Below are 22,500 nucleotides of genomic sequence, written 5' to 3' on the forward strand. Positions count from 1 at the left end.
CTGAAGCAACATAATTGATGGGGAGGGGGGATGCAGCTTTGAGATTATTATCAGTGTTATGGTCGTCATCATCATCATTATTTAACATCTGTTAAAGTGATGAGCAGGCAGAATCGTTAGCATGCCAGGCAAAATGCTTGGTGACATTTTGTTCTTCTTAACGTTCTGAGTTCAAGTTCTACCAAACTTGTCTTTGCCTTTCATCCTTTCAGGGTCGATGAAATAAGTATCAATTTCACATGAGATCCATGTAATCGACTAACCCTCCTCCCCTCCCCTGAAATTTCAGGCTGTTTTCCTAAAGAAGAAAGGATTATTTGACATCTATTGGCACGGGTTGAATGGTTTGACAGCATTTAGTGAGTCGGAGGTCTGCGTAGATCTCCAGTGATCCTTCTGGCTTGGTTTCTACGGATGGGTGCTCTTCATAACGCCTACCACGTCACAATATCTACTGGTTTCTTCTTTTTGTGACACCAGCACTAGTGCAGTCATGAAGTACCTTGCAAGACAACATTAAAGCAAAACTAACATTGTTGCTGCTGTGACTCACGAGAACAAAGACATTTTTTTTTGCCTTTGTTGTGGCAGGTCATTGTTGTTCACTTGTTCAAGCATGTGACAAATAAGTGAATGACCTCACTGACAAACATCCCGGGAAGCAAAGTGTTCTTGTAAACCTCAGCAGGGATGATATTTGTCTCGCTCCAATATGTATTGTGTTCTTAACACAAGCCTGATTTTATTTCAGACAATTCCACAGCATCATGCCTTCTAACAGCTTATATACATTTAAAATCATACACAGATTGCAGCATCTATTGATTGGTTGAAATCAGTGGTTCTCAACCAATTTTTTTTTCCTGTAGATTCCTTTAATTCCTAGTTTATTCAGATGGACCCTTGTAGTCATTTAATGTTTTAAAAAATCCTGTTACATTTTTAAAATTGAATATTATTCAGAATTGTATAAAAAAAAGTTTGTTGAAATATTTGGCGTATTGGAGAGGTGTGGTCAATTTACTAAATATAAATTTTAAATTTTAACAATAAAGTCTTATGTGGACCTCCAAAGGCCATATTGTTGAGAAGCACCGATTTAAATGAATTTGCCATAAATAACAAAAAAAGTATCTTTTGTCTGTCTGAATGAGATTATAATTCCCCAAATTATGAGTTTGGGAAGTTTAATCTAATGAGATAAACATTGGGAACTGCATTTAAATATTGCCCCAGCATGGCCACAGTCCAGTGATTGAATCAAGTAAAAATGATAAAAGAAATACTTAGCAGCATTTCTTCTGGCTTTGTGTTATGAATTCAAATGCTGCTGAGGTTGACGTTGCCTTTCACCCTTTTGGGCTTGATTAAATAAGTACCAGTTGAAAGGCAGCAAGCTGGCAGAAATGTTAGCATGCTGGGTGAAATGCTTTGTGGTATTTCGTGTCTTTACTTTCTGAGTTCAAATTCCGCCAAAGTCAACTTTGCCTTTCATCCTTTCTGGGTTGATAAAAAATTAAGTACCAGTTGCATACTGGGGTCGACAGCCTCCCACTCTCTAAAAATTTCGGGCCTTGTGCCTAGAGTAGTAGAGAAAATAAGTACCAGTTGAGAACTGGGTTAAGATAATTGATTAATTCCTCTCCACAAAATTCCAGGCCTTGTATCTATAGTTGGAAGAATCATCATCTTCATCATCCATTTTAAAACATTACAGATTTAATATGATTAATTGGTGTTTTTAAAACCTCATTGAACATGGAGAATTGGTTAAGGAATTCTTGTCAGTAAATGTATCATTTTTCTTGCCAGACTAAGTTGTTTTAAATTCTCAAGTTCTTTTGATTTAGCTGATAAGGGGCCGGTTATGTACACAAGAGAAAAAACAGTCTTTATTACATATTTGGTATCTCTCAGACTGTAGAAAAGTAATGCTGTTGCTTTTCGAAGAAAACAATGATGAATGTTTGGAAAGTGGAATTCTTGCTTCATTTATTTTTCTGCAGACTCCACCAGAAAAATGTGAAGTTAAAGAAGCTCGAAGGCAGAGTTTTTTTTCCATTAAAATTAATGAAAGGTGCAGGAGTGTCTGTGTGGTAAGTAGCTTGCTTACCAATCACATGGTTCCAGGTTCAGTCCCACTGCGTAACACCTTGGGAAAGTGTCTTCCTCTATAGCCTCAGGCCGACCAAAGCCTTGTAAGTGGATTTGGTAGACGGAAACTGAAAGAAGCCCATCGTATATATGTATATATATGTATGTGTGTGTGTATATGTTTGTGTGTATATGTTTGTGTGTCTGTGTTTGTCCCCCCAACATAGCTTGACAACCGATGCTGGTGTGTTTACATCCCCGTGACTTAGCGGTTTGGCAAAAGGGACCGATAGAATAAGTTCTAGGCTTACAAAGAATAAATCCTGGAGTCGATTTGCTCAACTAAAGGTGGTGCTCCAGCATGGCCGCAGTCAAATGAGTGAAACAAGTAAAAGGGTAAAGAGAGAGAGAGAAAGGATGAATTTGCGTGTGTGTGTGTGTTTGAGATAGATAGATAAATAAATAGAGATGCATTTAAAAAAGTTGCTTAGGTTTGGTGAGGGTCTTTAGAATTGTCGGTGTAGACGGAGGTTGTTATGTGAGAAGGGAGGATATTTTTAGATGGATGTTGAATACACAAATGGTAAAAATTAGATAAGAGAAATAAATAGAAGAATTAAAGAAAGAAACAGTTTTCTTTCATATTTATTTGGTTGTTTTTGTTTGCTGTATAAAGTTACTTTTGGTCAGTTTGTTCTGGCAGACACATAACTTCGAGGCAACTGAGTTGAAGAACTGGGTAAATACTGTTCTAATAATGGTTAATTCTGGATATATTATGAATTCTAGAAGATAGGAGGGAGTTTTTAGTAAGAGTAAGTTTGTAACTTTGTGCAAGTTAACCCTTTTGATACGATACCAACCAGAAGCCTTGGTTCTATGGTGCAAACTCCTTGTGGAACAATTTTGGTGGAGAGTTTTAATTTAAATCAAACACCGCCTTAATAACGACAAAGTTATTTTACTAAATTCCTCATTATTTTCAGAATTAATAAAAACAAAAGCAACATGTTTTAATTGAAATATAGCAACAAAAAGGTTAAGGAATTTTCTTTATAAGTACTCTTTTAGAGTCTGTTGGCCATAGTAATAGATGCAGTGGCTGGTTGCAGGCTGTTAGAGAATGTAAAAAAAAGTATGGCTGTCTGCTGCTGCTGCAACAAGTTGGTAGACTAATGTAAAAACCATGTTTTGAAGATTCTTGCTTTGTTTTATTTTATTTTTGTGAAAAAGGAAATAATTTTCACTTTGCCTCTCCCGCCTTTTCCACCCTCATCTATTTTCTTTCTTTCATGTTTTCATCCCCTAACACCCTTTTAAAGTGGGATAGCCCTAGAACCCCTCTTCAGTCCACTTCATTACCCTTATCCCACTGTCTCCCCCTTTCTAACTAATCACTGACACTAATCCCTTCCTTTCCTTCTCTCCCTTTCATACTTGCTCTTCCAATAATAACTACTCTCTCACCCAATCCCACCCTCTCTTAACTATAGATCTCATTTTCCTATTATGCTTCATTTGCTCTCATCACCTTGTCAAAAATTGTCATACACACATGTTCTCTCACTCCCCTACTCTCTTTCAGTTAGAAGGATCCTTTTAGGACCATTAGTTGTAAGTTCTTATAACCTCACCAGTGTTGGTGCCACACACACACACACACAAAACAAAACAAAACACATCCAGTAAAGTAGTTGGCAGTAGGAAAGGCATCTGGCCATAGAAACCATGCCAAAGAGATCCTGGGGCATGACACATCCTCTGACATGTCAGATTCTGTCAAATAATCCTGACTAAACCTTGGTGAACAGGTATTATTAAACGATGATGATGCTGTCTCATATTCGCCACTTGACTTGTTGCAAATAGCAGCAAAATCGCCCTCAATTCCCAATACTTGATACCCTCTGTTCAAAAGTACACTGGATGCTTACAACTGGAACACTACAATAGTAAATCTGCCCAGTCAAGACTAATCTGGTGTTCAGTGACAAGATTGACTTCATTAACTCCAGCAAATACCTCTGCATGAAGCACCTCTATATATAAAAGGCCAAGTCAAATGTCATGTTTTTGTTAGAAGGTTTTGATTTGCTGTAGGAATTTCCCATATTCAAGAGGCAGTAGCAGGATATTTAACTTTGCTTTTCACCTGTGGTTGATGAATTATCAGTTAAGGTTAATGGTAGCAACTAACACCTTCCCCTCAAATTAGCCTAAATTAGAAGCAATAATTTATTCCATGTCCAAATAACCCTGTCATCGTTTTTATTGATGGCTACTTAAAATGTAGTCTACTAATTAATTACTTTCATTAAATTTAGCAACTTTTTGCAACATTAAATTTTTGAGACAGGCTAATGTGATAATGTCTTGGATTTTCATGTTTGCCATTATTTCAACCTGTTGATTTCCAATTTCTCTCTCTCTCTCTCTCTCTCTCTCTCTCTCTCTCTCTCTCTCTCTCTCTCTCTCTCTCTCTCTCTCTCTCTCTCTCTCTCTCTCTCTCTCTCTCTCTCTCTCTCTCACACACACACACACACACACACACACACACACACACACACACACACGTCTTTTATAAGCAGAAGGCACTTGTTCAGCCACGGGATTGTGATGTGAACTTCTTAACTACATACCAACATGCAATTTATGTCTGTATATAGATAATGCATGTGGTGTAGTAGTTTAACCCTTTTGTTACTGTATTTCTGTTGAGATGCTCTGTGTTTCTTTTAATTAATTTTAAATATAACAAAGAATTTAGTAAAATAACTTAGCTTAGTGTTAAGAACATAAATTGTGACTGAGGTTTGGCGGGAGACTTTAATTCAGAACTTTTGAAAACAAGACATTTGTACTACAGAGCCAGAGGCGGTTTCAGCCAGGTTGGTATCGAAAGGGTTAAAAATGTATGTATGGTGGTACTGTCTGTTTCAGAGTGTGTTATTAGAAATGGTTGCGTCTAGCTCTTTGGTGAAGAAAGGGAAAAGTGCATGAGACATTTGTGAGCTAGATTTGATGGAAAAGGGGTCAGAGAAAGTCACATGAGTATATTCTTCACTAGTGTAATCAGGAAGTTTCTGATTCAAGAAAATTGAAATGAATGTTAACTACAAGAAGGCAACTTAGCTTAGAGGTTCTCCTGCCAGACACTGGTAACCCTTTCGTTACTGTATTTATTTTGAGATGCTCTGTGTTTCTTTCAATTAATTTTAAATACAACAAAGAATTTAGTAAAATAACTTAGTTATTATTAAGCTAGTGTTAGGAACATAAATTGTGACTAAGGTTTGGTGGAAGATTTTAATTAAAAACTTATGAAACAAGACATTTGTACTACAGAGCCAGAGCCAGAGCCGGTTTCAGGCAGGTTGGTGTCAAAAGGGTTAAAGTACCGTTTTTTTCTGTCTGAAGGTCTCAAGGATATGGAACAACCATCGGTGTGTGTAGTGAGCAAGCACATCTCCATATCGTTAAGTTAATATTGGTGGTCACTGAAGAAGGAGGAAGAGAGAGAATAGAAGATTTTGCTAAGGATAGAATGCCTGGCTTAAGAGTGATGGCAGAGGCACCGTCTGGACAGGTTGCTTTGTTGTGTTTCAAAGATCACTGGCATGTTAGCACTTGACAACTGTGTTGTTGCACACGTGGGCAGAGAAGTGATATTGTGCATATAAACTAAACTAGGTTTTACTATATTAAATATTAAGCAAACAATATTACTGTGAATCAATAGATATGGGAGAGCAGGAACAGCTGACACTAACTGTAAAGTAATACATGTGTTATGTAAACACTGCAGCTCTGTTTCAGTTTTGTTATCAATAGAAGCGAGATTATATTTCTAATGTCTATCTGAAATTAATTTATACCTGTTCTTGTGTCTGTTGGCATACATTTCATTCATTTCTTTTTTTCAAGTCATCATCATCATTTAATGTCCACTTTTCCTAGCTTGCATGGGTTGGACGGAATTTGTCGAGGCAGGTTTTCTATGGATAGAGGTCTTTCCTGTCACCAACTCTCACCTGTTTCCAACCAAGGTAATGTTTTCTCAAAGCTAGACATGTTTTCCACTGTATGATGATGATGCTTACTTCCAACTATTATATGATGTCTGGACAAGAGTAAACACTAATACACACATATGTACGACAGGCTTCTTTTAGTTTCCCTCTACCAAATCCACTCACAAGACTTTGGTCGGTCAGGGCTATAGCAGAAGACACTCACCCAAGGTGCCATGTAGGTTGGAAAGTCACCTGCTTGGGAAGGAAACTTCTTAGCACATAAAGCGTGATGGGCCACGATTGTGGTCATCAGGCACAGGTCGATAGGCTAGCCCAGATAGATGCATTTAATTTATGGGCATTTGTTTGGATCTAATGTCACTCAAACACTCTGATACCTCCTAGAATGCAAGTGTGCATGGTAGTCTCATTTTCATAAAATGTACTCAGCAGTCCATGCTATGTAAGTGCAAATCCCAGCGCTTTAGGGGTTCGTTGCAAAGCAACTTCTGTTCCTCCTCCTCATCATCATTGTTTAACATCTGCTTTCCAGCTGGCATGGGTTAGATGGTTTGACTGAGAACTAGCAAGCTGGGAGGCTGCACCAGGTTCCAGTCTGATCTGGTAAGGTTTCTACAGCTGGATGCCCTTCCTAACATCAACCACTCTGAGATTGTAGTGGGTGCTTTTTTGTCACCAGCACAGGAGCCAATCAGATGATAAAAAAGAAAAAGAAAACACACACAAAACTAACAATTTTAAGGAGTTAATATTTAAATTAAACTTTCCCTCATAAGTTTGTCTAAGCATCAACTTAACATTCATTGATACAAAATCCATCCATTCTAAAATGTTTATATTTAATCCAAAACTTCAATTACAATTTTATATAAGAGTTAATTAATTATGCTTCATGCACCAATATTAATTATTGTATAGAATATTTCCAGATGGTTCTTTTATATTTTTTTATTCTTTCAGTCATTAGACTGTGACCATGCTGAGGCACCATCTTGAAGGGTTTTCTCAAACAAATCGACCCCAGTAGTGCTTATTTTTTAAAGTGTGGTACTTATTCCATCAGTCTCTATTGATGGACTGTTAAGTTATAGGGATGTAAACAAAATGACACCAGTTGACAAGCAGTGGTGGGGAAGGAACATGAACACAGAGACACATACATACACACACACATGTGGCAAGCTTCTTTCAGTTTCCATCTACCAAATCTGCTCACAAGGCTTTGGTTGGCCTGGGGCTATAGTTGAAGACATTTGCCCCTTGGTGCCATGTAATGGAACCATTTGGTGGGGAAGCATACCTCTTACCACACAGCTATGCTTGGCAAGAGTTCTGTGCTGGTGCCATGTAAAAGTATTTGTGGTGGTATCACATTAAAAGCACCCAGCACACACTGTAAAGTGGTTGGCGTTAAGAAGGATCAGGGCTGTGGAATTGGAGTTGTGGAGTCGGAGTCGGTAAAATATCCACAATCACTTAATTACATAGAGGAATCGGAGGTGCCAATAGTAGGGGAGTCAGAGGTGCCAATAGTAGAGGAGTCAGAGTCAAGGATTTTTGTTTTGACTCCACTGCCCTGGGAAGAATATCCAGCTGTAGAAACCAAACTAAATCAAACTGGAACCTGGTGCAGCTCTTCTACTTGCCAACTCTGGTGGACCTATCCAATCCATTCCAGCATGGAAAATGGATGTTAAAGGATGATAATGATGATGGCACCAATATATATATATATATATGTATATATATATATATATATATATATTTCTGCAATGGTTTTGGGTAAGCAGCATCGATTTTTACAGTTCTATAAATAATAATAATAATAATAATTACCAAAAAGACACGTAAAAGACACCATTCGAGTGTGATTGTTACCAGCATCACCTTACTGGCACCTGTGCTGGTTGCATGTGTAAAAGATTCGAGCAAGGTCGTTGCCAGTACTGCCTGACTGGCCCCGTGCCGGTGTTACGTAAAAGCGCTCACTACACTCTCGGAGTGGTTGGCGTTAGGAAGGACATCCAGCTGTAGAAACTCTGCCAGATCAAGATTGAAGCCTGGTGCAGCCATCTGGTTGGCCAGCCCTCAGTCATTCGTCCAACCCATGCTAGCATAGAAAGTGGACGTTAAATGAATAATAATAATAATAATAAAATTGTTTTAGAAGCTTAAAGCTTATAAATGATCACTTTGCAATGACTAAAGAAAATAGTCTGATAATGACAGAAAAAAAGTAGTTTGGTGTAAAAGACTAGCACACTTGTCTTGAAAACAAAGAGATGTGGGTTCAAGTCCCACGTGTATGGGAAACCCTACTTTTTTCTGTCAGGGGCTTATATGCTTCATTATTAGACTATTTCCTTTAGTCATTGCATGGTGATCGCTTAAAAGCTCTAAGCTTATAAAATACTAATATATAAAAGTGAGTGTGGAGGGGTATATTATCCAGGTGGCTACTATATTAGCTCCCAATTAAGTTCCAGTTAATGGCTAACCACAACGATCAGTATCTAACATCTGTGACTTCCAATGGTTAATTCCATGGTAGGTCATTATAATATGTTGTATATAACTATAAAATAAATTTTGTGGATGTACAAGTCTCTATCACTTACGATGCCGAGGGTTCCAGTTGATACAATCAACGGAACAGCTTGCTTGTGAGATTGATGTGCAAGTGGCTGGGTACTCCATAGACATGTGTACCCCTTCACATACTTCTTAGAGAGATTCAGCGTGACACATAGTGACAAGGCTGGTCCCTTGAAATACAAATACAACTCATTTTGGCCAGCTGAGTGGGCTGGAGCAACGGGAAATAAAGTGTCTTGCTTAAGGACACAACATGCTGCCAGGAATTGAACTCGCAACCTTACGATCGTGAGCTGAATACCCTAACCACTAAGCTACGTGCCTTCACAATATTATATATATATATATTCAAATAAGACCTCTTTCTGAAGCAAATTCAAAGCAACTGTATTTCACAAATAAAAACCCAACAAACCCATTATTCTGTTGCTTTTACATGACTCGCTACCCCATTATTGGCCCAATTTTTACATGAACCGCTATTCCATTATCGTCCCACTTTCTACATGAATCACTGCCCCATTATTACCCCACTTTTTACATCAATCATTATGCATTATCACCCCACTTTTTACATGAATCGCTACCCTATTATCGCCCCACATTCTACATGAACCGCTACCCCATTATTGCCCCACTTTCTACATGAACCGCTACCCCATTATTGCCCCACTTTCTACATGAATCGCTACCCCATTATTGCCCCACTTTCTACATGAATCGCTACCCCATTATTGCCCCACTTTCTACATGAATCGCTACCCCATTATTGCCCCACTTTCTACATGAATCGCTACCCCATTATTGCCCCACTTTCTACATGAATCACTACCCCATTATCACCCCACTTTTTACATGAATTGCTACCCCATTATCGCCCCATGCTACTGCATTATTGCCCTGCTTTTTACATGAATAGCCACCCCATTATTACCCCACTTTTTACATGAATCGCTACCCCATTGTTACCCCATTTTTCTTCAGTGCCCTCGTCAAGTTTCCATTGCACCCAGGGGAGCAATACTACCCATTTTGGGAACTACTGTACTAAATGCTGATAAAATAAATTCAAGGATTGATATGTTTGTCTAAAACCTTTGAAGGTATTGCCCTAGCAGGGTCACAGTTCAACAACTGAAATCAGTAAAGTACCAAAAACAAAAAAAAAAAAGCAAATCAGAAGAAACTAAAAAATAAATATTCAGGAATTACTACATTGTCAAATCTTATTCTGAATAAATGGTAATGAGAAGATATTTGGTAATCCAATATTGTATGTTTTCTATTCCTTGGTCACAATAGTTGTTTGCTTATGAAATATGATTGAGAAATATTCTTGTGTAAGTATCTTAGTTTCAATACGTCACTTGGTTTGAATTATTCCTTTCGTGTAGTTTGCGAAGCAGCTTCTTCAGTTACTTTCGACTGTTTCATTTGCAATAAACATCTTTGTTTTATTGAGAACTGACACAGTGTTTCACTTGCTGATTGTGAACGTATTTCATAATAATAACATCAGCAAAAACGATGATGATAATAACGGTAATAATAACTTTGAGGTGGACACTTGAGACTAGAATTATTGATTTTTCTGTTGTGTCGTTTCACTTCTCAAGTTGAAACAAATATAAATTTAACACGATATATATCATCATTGTATTTGGATCAATTGCTGTTGTGTGTTGCTTTTAATTATATACAGACATAGATTACCAATGTCTTTGCTTCTTTCTCTCTCTCTCTCTCTCTCTTTCTCTCTCTCTCTCCCTTTCTTTTTGATGATTAATTTGACTCTTTCTGGCTCTTATTTTAACACTTTTGGACCAAACTGTCCGAGATCACCCTTCGTTTTAGGATACACATTTTCTGTCTTAAACTGACTGAAGTTAAAACTTCCCATCAGAACTTCCTGCTAATCTGTGTCCCTAATGACACTTTCACTCTGTCACTAAGAATATGTTTGCTGAAATACTGTTCTCATTCCAATCAATTTTTAGAATAATGAAGAATTTACTTAAATGACTCAGTCATTATTAAGTTGGTGAATGCTACATAATTTATGAAATTTTGACAGAAGATTTTAATTTAGATTACTTTAACATAGGAAATTTGTATCATAAAACCAGGGGCTGTCCCAGATGAGTTAGTACCAAAAGGATTAATTATGACAAAGTCATTTTATTGAATTCTTCATTATTTTCAAAGTTTATCGAAACAAAAATAATGTTCTTCAACAGATCACATTTTTGTGTTGCAAGGATTTTATTACTGCTCCCTATTTTGTTCTTCTTTTGACCTTTAATAAAATGTGTTTGGCCTTCTCTTCCCAATAATGTATTTTATATCATAGCAGATAGACGTTTTATCGTCCATTTAAATAAGATTTCTCATTTTTTACTCTTTTGATTGCAATAATTAAATTACTTTAGTTTCATAAATTCCAGCAGTATCAATAGTTGTCACTGTAAAAATATAAGGATGAAAAAAAATTACTAGATGATAAATGAAAGAGGAATTGGCAAAACATGGGATCACAGGGCTAGAACTTTGACTTAGGACTCTAAAAATAACTGCTCTAGATGGACTGTTGAACATAGCTATAAATAGGTGATTTAAAAGGAAGAAGATCTGCTGTAAGATTAAGGACTTTATTAAATTGTTTTATTAGCTTGCGGTACTGATGAACTGTAGATGCACCGCACTAAATCTCCAAGATCTGTTTTCAGTATATTACAAGAATATATGCATTGCTAGAGATTATTCTCTCCCCCACTTAACTCATTCCCTATCCCTAACCATCTCTCTTACTCTCCCATATACGACCTCTAACCATCCACACTTCTGGTTCCTCTGTCCATCCCCCTCTACTCACTCCTACTCACCTCATACCTTGAGGGTACACTCAGATATTGCAACACCCCTATTTTTATCTCTTTCTAGCTCCACCCTAACCACTCCACCATCTCTTTGATAATGGGAATATTTTTGTAGCTCCTGTACAAAGAGAAGCCTGTTCTGCTCTGGCCCCTTCTCTCATAAATTAAACCAGTGGTTCTCAGCTGGGATACATATAACCTTCAGGGGCCCATGTAAGATTTTCTTAAAAATTGTGCCATAAACTGGTTATAAATCTACAATAAACAAAGTATTTTAAATAGTTTTCTTAATAATCTTTAATTATAAAAACATAGGGTTTTTTAAACATTGAATGAATAATGAGGGTCCAGTAGAGTAAAATAAAAACCAAAAGGGTCCTTGGGTAAAAGATGGTTGGGAACCACTGCTTTAGGAGACCCTCATCTCCTAGTATGCATCTGCCTCTCCTGTAGTTCCCAGTCAATTGGAGATCTTAGTCTTGCAGGCTACTTGGTGACCTCAATGGAGCTGGTGCCATGAAAAAAAGAAAGCATCCAGTACATTTTATAATGTAGTTGGTGTTAGGAAGGACATCCAACTGTAGAAGCCATGTCACAGTAAACAGTAGAGCATGCTGCAGTCCTTAGACCCATCACATCCTGTCAAACGACTCCACCTGTGCAGGTATGGAATGCAGACGTTAAATGATGGTGATGATGATGATGATATGGATATACAACAGAAAATAACCATCATGACTTGTATAAGATACTCTACATGAAGTTTTTTTGATAGTGTCTTTATGATGAAATGGTGTGTGAAACTCACAGCCAAACCCTAACGCTTTGTTTTAAATAGTAACATATGTCTTCAGATTGCTGTGAATTCTGTGAGAAAATTTTCTAAGATAATATTAAAATGCGACTAAAAATAGTCATTAGTTGTAGGAAATGTGTTCAATTGTGAATTATTTGTTTACATAACACATACATCATTCTGTTTAACTCCTACGTTATCTGATGTAGCACATATATTTCCTTATATTTGAAGACAACTATTCTTAGCCATACGAGCAGTGAGGATGGATGTTAGATTAATTAGAATAGTTATATCGTGAACATTTTGTTGAGTTTTGTGTTTGTTTTAACTTCTTTGCTTTGAGTGAGTGAAAAGTAAATTTAAATCCAAGATAAAGAAAGGTATGGCTGTGTGGTTAAGGAATCCTAATTCTCAACCATATGGTCTGGGGTTCAGTCCTGTTGTGTGGTATCTTGGGCAAGTGTCAGTTATTATAGGCCCAGGCTGACCAAAGTCTTATGAATGGATTTGGTAGATAGAAACTGAAAGAAGATTGTTTTGTGTGTGTGTGTGTGTGTGTGTGTCTGTATGCGTGTGTGCATGTGCGTGTGTGTACCCTTGTTTTGACATCATGTAATGGTTGTATAACAAGTATCACTGTATACAAACTGTGTTGTTTTTGCTTGGAAACAGATGTGGGTGGGTAACAGTGAGGGTACTTGGCCATAGAAAATCACCCTCAACTAATTCCGTCTGACCCATTCAAATATGGAAATATGGATGTTAAATCATCATCATCATCATCATTTAACGTCCACCTTCCATGCCAGCATGGGTGGGATGGTACCACAAGAGCCAGCCAGGCAGAAGCCTGCACCAGACTTCTGTGACTGTTTTGACAGGATTTTTATAGCTGGACGCCCTTCCTAACACCAACCACTCAGCAGAGTTGACATAGTGCTATGATGATAATTTGTGATTGGAAGGCTAAGGGAGTAAACCCCGACAGAAAATCTGGAACTGGAGTCCCTAAGGTGGCCTGACACAACACGTCATCACCGGCAACTCCTGCCGACACATTTGGTACCAAGCTGTATCGACCTGTCGTTCCCTTGGAGCTACCAGCTGCGTGGAGAGCGGGGATCAAACTGCATGGGCAACAGCTGATCCCCCATACAAACCTGCCCAGGCCTTGTAGCTCAACAGGTAGATGATTGGTCTGCACAGCCACACCAGGAAGTGCAGATAAACCCACCACCTATTCTGAGCTACACCATCGTCTCTCGAGACCGACGGATGTCACCGCCGACGGTCATGGCATTGTAATCTTTTGTCACCATATTTCTGTAGACATGTGCTGCCTCTGTTTCAGTTAATTTTGAAAATAATAATGATGAATTTTAGTAAAATAACCTTGTCATTATTATTAAGCTGTTGTTTGGAACATAAATTAAGATAAATTAACATGATGTTTGGAATATAAATTTACATAAATTAACATGAAACATAAATTGACTTGTTGGAAGGTTTTTAATCTAGATCACTTTAACCACCTGAAACAAGGAGTAGAATCAATCAGTTTTGGCATCAAAAAGGTTGGCATATATGATGATAGAATGATGTTAAAAGCTTATTGAGTTTGTATAAATATCAGAAGATATAGAGAAGGTGATAGTCGTCATCATCTTCACCACCATTTAACATCCTTTTTCTCCATACTGGTATGGGTTGGATGGTTTGACAAGGAGCTGGTCAGCCAGAGAGCTGCATCAGGCTCCAAATTATCTATCTAAGCATACTTTCTATGGCTGTACAGAGTGTACTGGGTGCTTTATTTGTGGCCCCAGCGGGAGCTTTCATTGTGGCACCAGCACGGGTGCTTTTTATGTGGTGCCAGTATGGGTGCTTTTAATGTGGCACCTGCACAGATACCTTTTGTGTTGTGCCCACATGGGTGCTTTTTACTATTGTTTAAAAAAAAAGAAAAGGAAAGAGAACCTGTGAGAAAAGGGCAAGGATATGGTGTGGAGGTGACCAGCGAGATCTTAGAGTTGTGTTTTTAGAGTTAGGATACTCATTGGTATACTCCTATATTTCTAGAGTGGATACATTTGAGGAGCACATGAAAGCACCCGTTACATTCTTGGAGTGGTTGGCATTAAGAAGTCCATCCAGCTGTAGGAAACCATGCCAAATCAGACTAGAGTCTGGTGCAGCCTTCCAGCTTGTCAGCCCTGGTCAAACTGTCCAACCCTTTGCCAGCATGGACAACGGACGTTAAATGATGATGATGCATAGTTTGATAAAGATAGTAGTCATCTTAGAGAGTCTTCTTTTATTGTTGATTAACCAGAGATCAACCGTGTTTGAATAGACTTATGATAAAAGATATCCGCTTGAGATCATTTTGGTTTTTTTCTGTACAAGGAACTACACTGCCTGATGTATTCTTTTTTTTTTTTTTTATTTAAAGCAGTACAAAGTGATTTATGATAGATTTGGTTACTATTTCTAGCAGATCAAAGTGTCTATGCAGAGGCTTCTTTTTTGGCTCTTTCAATGATTGTGTTTTGAGAGAGTAAAGGAGTTGTAACATGATACTGTTGTGAACATGAATAAATGAGGTGAGTTTATCTAAAGTGATTAGTGTCCGGGTATGTTTGTGTGGAGGAGGAGGATCTAGAAACAAAGCAGAGAACGAAAATGTTGTTTGCTTGTTCGGACTTTGAATTCAAATTGAAATATGGAGAGTAAGAAGGTCCAACTAGATTTATGAAAAGAAAATGCCTTTTAAGTCTGTCTCTGGTTCCATGATACAAACTCCCTGTTTTAATGTGATCTAAATTAACACCTGCCATCAATAATTCTTTGTTACTTTCGAAATTATTTAAAGCAAAGTTAGTGTATTTCAACAGAAACCATCATCATCATCATCACAGTAACAATCAGAGTTTTACGTTAATTTGTTTCAAACATCAGCTTAATGAGGACAAAGATATTCTACTGAATTCTTCATTTTAAAAATATATTTGCAACAAAAATACTGTAGTGGCAAAGTGGAATTGTGTGTGTTTTGAAAGCAATGAACCTGAGAAAGAAAGAAGACAACTCTGGGGGCACAAATTTTAATATGTGGTAATTAGTTTAAAGCTTAAAAGAAGAGAACGAGTCGTGAGATTTTGGACACTAGTCCTTCATCAGAAGAAATGCAGAGAAAAAAAGATAAAGGTGGAGAGTGAATAACAAAAAGTTGTGTTAGTGTTTTCTTGTTAGAGAATGTGTTTATAAGTTAGATTTGAAAACAAGAAAGTAATTCTGATTTTCCTTATAATAGTTTTTAAATATATTTCCAGTGGTAAAAGTGTTTTTTAAAAGTTAAATTTTGAAGCGATCTATAGATAACAAATGATTATTTTGCTATGAATTTTAATTCTTGTTACTATTTTGATAAAACATTTAAAATAATTTATTTGTTTTTCAGAGAAATGATATTACCAAAAATGGAAAAACGGTGACCCTCTAGTGGCAGATTCTGCCATTTCAGAATATTACTGTTTGTACAGTCTTCTTCTGAGTCTCATTTTTTGGCCAGCTTCCATCGGTGCCAGCCGTGTAACAGGCACTAGCTGCTGTGGATTATGGTCACTAAAGCATCTAAAACTATTGTATTATGTTCGATTGCGAACTTTGTCAACTCTGCCGACCGTGTGATCATGCCAATAGCTATCATCTCTATTGCCGACCAGTACAAACTGGATCTTCACAATCAGGGATGGGTGCTCAGTTCATTTGCTGTTGGATATATGAGCAGTCAAGTGAGTATTGAAATGAAAAATTTATTTCTTAGGATTTGAAATCTTTCTCATTGTTGTTGCATGTAGAACAGCGACTGAAATTACATTTACTCTACATCTTTACAAGGGTGGCAGAAGCATTAGAGTGTTGGAAAAACTACTTTGCAGGATTTGTTCCTGTGCTTTGCATTCCGAGTTCAAACCATGCCAGGGTCAACTTTATAAAGTACCAGTCAAGTACTGGAGTTGGTGGTAGTGATTAACCCTGCTCACCTCAAAATTGCTGGACGTGTACCTAAATTAGAAACATTTATATATCTTTGTAACAGGGTACAACTTTAAACTGCATCTGGTTATGGGACCCTGTTTTCGGAGTTTCAGGGTTTTGAGAGTGTGAAACCACTTCTTAGCTACCACTGTTCTCGTAAATGAAATTGCCTGAAAATTCACAGATACTATTATCTCTCTATATATAAACGGCAGTTTGTCTGTGCGTGTTTCTGTGTGTCTGTTTGCTTGTACCCTCACCCTGACCACGGCTTTCAACCGATTCTGATGAAACTTGACACACACATAGCCCAATGTCATAATTCAAAACTAACGCAGCGAAAATTTTGAAAAGTTCCCCCAGTTCTGAAAAAAATCGATAAATTCGACATGGGGTCGAGAATCAGAAACACAAACCGCAAACTGTCTAGGGGACGCAACTCCACCTTTTTTTACTCTCAAAAAAAATTTACCATAATTTTTTTCCATTTTTTGGCTATTTTTTGGCTATAACTCTCTAAAAATGCTTTATAGTTATTTCCCTTACAAACCTGAGCAACGCCGGGCGATACTGCTAGTTTTCATCTAAATAACAACTGAAAAAAATTTCATTAAAATCTGTTTGATAAAGACTGCATATGCATTAAGAACATGTTTCATTCTTTGACACAGATCATACACAAATCACAACTTGTATCAAGTATTTGTTTTATACCCTTATAAATTGTCAGTTTAACGGATGATCAGCATGCATGGGTTCATAATGACAGTTATACTGAATTTATTTTGGTAAATTTGTCAATAACCAGAAGCACAGTAAACAGTATCAATTAAAAATTATTGCATACAATTATATTTAACACATTTGTGTATACTAATATCATGCAATATTCATATTTTATATCTCTGAAGAGCAGAAGGGTTGTCTATAAATGCTTATCAATATAGGATTTCATTATAGGGACAACTCTTCTGCGAAACGATCGTAAGATGCTTAATATAATTAATTCAAATTTTTTAAACTATCAAATTTATTTTATACATTATATTTATATTTTTATATTTATTTATATATATTTTTAATATAATAATTTCTTTCACACGGGTATATCTTTATGATGAGTTTGGATATTAATTTCCCTATATTAATAATAATAATATATTATTAAAAAAAACATGTATACTAAACATGGAAAGACCTTTTGATGAGGAAATTATCTTGGGAGAGAAATTCTCTTCATAGTTAATGTTGTGGGGAAAAAAACAGAATGCTGTTATGCATTTTGTTTATCTTTACATTCCGAGTTCAAATCCTGCTGAGGTCAATGTTGCTTTTCATCCTTTAGGGGTTGATGAAAGAAATACCAGTCAAGTGCTTAGGTGCAATGAAATCAATAAGCCTCCTTCTCACAAAAATTTCAGGCCTTGTGTCTATAATAGAAAGGCTCATCATATTCTGAATGTATTCCTGTTTATGTATATATATTTGTCAAATTGATGTAGACATATGATGATGGTCATGTTACTAACTTCTTTTCTTTCTCCTCAGGTAATTGGCGGGAGTGCAGCTCGAAAATATGGCGGAAAATCAGTTCTTGCAATGGCAGTCTTTCTATGGTCCCTTTCAACCTTTATGGTTCCATTTTTTGCTCATTCTATTAATGCTCTTTTGATATCCAGAGTTCTTCTTGGATTAGGTGAAGGGTTAGGTAAATTGATTTAAAAATATTTCTACATTTTCATATTTTCCAATGTATTTCTTTACAAGTTTAATATTTTTTTCTCCATATTCTTTAATACAAAGTCTTTCAGAATGTAGTTTACTCAACAACAGAATTTTTTTTTCTCTTTAGACTTTAACATTTATACAACAAATTTGACTGGCTGTTGTTGTCTGCAAAACCACTGTTTCAAAATTATTTCCGTTTTTGGTATTTCATTGCAATGATGTGTTTGTGAAACGGGTGTTGTTATGAAAATTTTAATTTCGAAGTAGAAAGTGTAACTGTAAGGTCTGTTGTTTTAGTCTCCACTTTGTCATGTTCACGTGGGTCATATTGATTACTTTGATGTTTACAACAACAAACTGAATGCTTTCAGCAATTACTGCTTTATACTGGTTATATTTAGATACTTGGCAATGTTTCATACATACTTTCAAAGCAGTGCCCCAGCATGGTCATAATTGAATGATTGAAACAAGTTAAAGATAAAAGATTATCTATATCTATCTATCTATCTATCTATCTATATATATATATACGTATATATATATATATATATATATATATATATATATATATAAAACATATATATGTATGTATATATGTATGTATATATGTATATGTATGTATATATGTATATGTATGTATATATGTATATGTATGTATATATGTATGTATATATGTATGTATGTAGATATGTATGTATGTATGTATGTAGATATGTATGTAGATATGTATGTATGTATGTATGTAGATATGTATGTAGATATGTATGTATGTATGTATGTAGATATGTATGTAGATATGTATGTATATATGTATGTATATATGTATATATATATATCATCACCATGCATCTATTTTTCTATGCTGACATGGGTTGGACAATTTAACAGCTGACAAGCCAGAGAACTTCCATCAGGCTCCAATTGTCTGTCTTGTTAAGGTCTCTGTGGCTGGATGCCCTTCCTAACACCAACCATTTTAGGAAGTGTACAGGGTGCTTTTTATGTGGCACTAGCACTGGTGATTTCTTTACGTGGCACCAATACACACACACACACACATCAGGAATTTGATGTTGGTGTGTTTACATCCTTGTAACTTAACAGTTCAGCAAAAAAAGACTGATTAAAGTACCAGGCTTTAAGAAAAGAAAAAAAAAGTACTGGGGTAATTCATTTGACTAAAGTTCTTCAAGATGGTGCTCCAGCTTGGCCACAGTTTAATAACTGAAACAAGAAGAAGATAAATGATATTAGGCATAGAAGTGGCTGTGTGGTAAGAAGCTGGCTTCCCAACCACATGGTTCCAGGTTCAGTCCCACTGTGTGGCATCTTGGGCAAGTGTCTTCAACTATAGCCTCAGGCTGACCAAAGCCTTGTGAGTGGATTTGGTAGACGGAAACTGAAAGAAGCCTGTCGTGTATATATATATATATATATATATATATATATATATTATATCATCATCATCGTCATGATATATATATATATATATATATGTATGTATGTATGTATGTATTTGTGTTTCTGTGTTTGTCCCCCACCATCGTTTGACAACTGACATTGGTGTGTTTATGTATCTGTAACTTAGCAGTTTGGCAAAAGAGACTGATAGAATAAGTACTAAGCTTACAAAGAGTAAGTCCTTGGGTCGATTCATTTGGCTAAAGGCAGTGCTCCAGTATGGCTGCAGTCAAATGACTGAAACAAGTAAAAGAATAAAAGAATATACATATACATTGTATATATATATATATATATATATATATATATATATATATATATATACACATACATACATATATATGTGTGTGTCGTAGGATTGCGGTTTCGATTCCCAGACTGGGCGTTGTGAGTGTTTATTGAGCAAAAACACCTAAAGCTCCAGAAGGCTCCGGCAGGAGGTGGTGGCGATCCCTGCTGTACTCTTTCGCCACAATTTTCTCTCACTCTTTCTTCTGTTGGCCTGCTCGCTTAGCCAGCGGGGTGGCGTCATTTGAAGGCTAAAACAATGCGAAGCGCATTGTGACCAGCGATGTGTAGCAACATCTGATAGCCTGGTCGGTCACGTGATCAGGTGATATATATATATATATATATATATATATTTTTTCTCACTTAGAAAACAGGCAAAGGTTGGCAGCAGGAAAGGCATCCAGCTTTTGAAAATCTGTCTTAATAAACTCTATCCAATCTATGATGCAAGTATGGAGAAATGAATGTTGATGATGATGATGGTATTGACTGGATTCTAATGAGTTGCTTTAGTACTTTAGTATGATAAAGGATGAATCTTTGTTCTAACTTCCAACTGACTGATCATTTCAGAATTGTCAGTCTATAATCTTTGTCTGATGTCACTTGTTTTGTAGGTCAGCATGGGAGATAAAAAAAAATAAAAAAACAGAAAATGAAAAAAATATAGAAACTGTTGAATCTAACCCAGAAATTTGATCAAAGTTATACTGTTGTCCCAGGCAGCTATTGTGTGTGAAGTTGAAATCATTTTGGTTGTTGACCTTTGCTAATAGTTAGACATGAATATTATAACAAGACAATCTCTCATTCGTGTTCCACTGTTTTATATCTAAACTGCACGAGGTCACCTCGATTTGAAAACTCATTTCTGTTCCAGACATTTTTTTGATACTCTTTACTCTTTTACTTGTTTCAGTCATTTGACTGCGGCCATGCTGGAGCACTTTAGTCAAGCAAATTGACCCCGGGACTTATTCTTTGTAAGCCCAGTACTTATTCTATTGGTCTCTTTTGCCGAACTGCTAAGTTACGGGGACGTAAACACACCAGCATCGGTTGTCAAGCAATGCTAGGGGGACAAACACAGACACACAAACACACACACACACACACACATATATATACACATATATACGACGGGCTTCTTTCAGTTTCTGTCTACCAAATCCACTCACAAGGCTTTGGTTGGCCCGAGGCTATAGTGGGAGACACTTGCCCAAGATGCCACGCAGTGGGACTGAACCTGGAACCATGTGGTTGGTAAGCAAGCCATTTACCACACGGCCACTCCAGAATACTTCAGAATATTTTTTCATAATATGGTTTTTTAAAGAATTCTTGTTAAAGAATTGTTGCCGATTTTAATGCTGCTTATCAGTTTATGCTTTTGGTTCTCTCATTGCAGTGTAACATTTTTGTGTTGGACAAATGCTTGTAAACTTTAACATCAGTCCAAGCAAACTGACCATTGGAATATTTAAAGTCTAAAGAAAAAAAATTCTGTTGTTCTATCAACTATGTTCTCAAAGACTTTGTATTAAATAATATTAAATTGGAACATTTCAAAGATATTTTGTTTTATGTCTGTTTTTCCTTGCTAGTATGGGTTAGATGGTTATCTTATTGTGGTAATGTTTTACAGCTAGGTGCCTTTCCTGTTACTAACCTTTACTTGTTTTTCAAATGTGGGATCCTTTATTTCACACATCCTGAAGGCAGCAGATGATTTATAGACAGAAGAAATTACAATAACAATAATACTGCTTGTAGCTCAAGATTTTTGAAGTGCAAATGTAAACAACTGTGCAGTCACACACACACACACACACACACACACACACATGACAGGCTTCTTTCAGTTTCTTTTTACCAGAGAGCCTGAAATGAAATATTTTTTTGAAAACAAAAAAAAGACACTTTCTGTATTGGAATGTTAGCATGGACTAGCTGGAGCAATTGTTTCTGATTGAAGTCTTGTCAGTGAATTTGGTTGACAAAACCTGAAAGAAACTCCGGACTGCCATGGGTGCATTGTATGAGTAAAAGGAAAAGGGTGATAGCTAAAAACCTTTGAGAAGCGCTGGTGTATATTGGATACAAGACATGGTTCCTTTAGGTTTTGGTAGTCAGTGTGTGCAAAAAATCTTGTGTGCAATTTTTTTTCCTATGAGAAAAGTATGAGCACACTAAATATAATGAGGATAATTGTTAATTACTATGCTATTTTAGGCAACTAATGTTTTGTGTGCATATTAATCTATTGTGCACTCATTAATTTCTTTTGTATTCTCATTGCAAGTGTGTGTGTGTGTGCAGCCATGCACAGCTTAATGGGAATTGTACATGAGATACATTCTCTGGAAATTTATTATTTATAATTACACGGGTACATTGTACATGAGTGACTAGACACAGCATAATGATTGTAAATGAGTGTCACTGTCATTCATTTCCAATATTGCATAACTGGTCATGGGGAAATATAACCTTACTGGGAAACAGGTGAGGGTTGGTGACAGGAAGGACATCCAGTTGTAAAAAATCTGCTTCTGTAAACTGCTCGACCCAAACAATC

General features: G+C 36.6%; 1 protein-coding gene across 2 annotated transcripts in view; it reads left to right on the forward strand.

Moving 5' to 3' along the window:
* LOC115214960 (ascorbate transporter, chloroplastic) overlaps nt 1-22,500 on the forward strand; it is a 75,585-nt gene that overhangs the window by 42,740 nt on the left and 10,345 nt on the right. For both annotated transcript variants that reach the window (XM_029784057.2, XM_029784056.2), the window contains exons 2-3: nt 15,859-16,192; nt 17,988-18,147. In XM_029784057.2, the coding sequence (XP_029639917.1) occupies nt 16,016-16,192; nt 17,988-18,147 (337 nt within the window). In that variant the 5' untranslated portion in view covers nt 15,859-16,015. The remainder of the gene's footprint in view (nt 1-15,858; nt 16,193-17,987; nt 18,148-22,500) is intronic.

Source organism: Octopus sinensis, linkage group LG8 (genome assembly GCF_006345805.1).
Source record: "Octopus sinensis linkage group LG8, ASM634580v1, whole genome shotgun sequence".
NCBI classification, from domain to species: domain Eukaryota; kingdom Metazoa; phylum Mollusca; class Cephalopoda; order Octopoda; family Octopodidae; genus Octopus; species Octopus sinensis.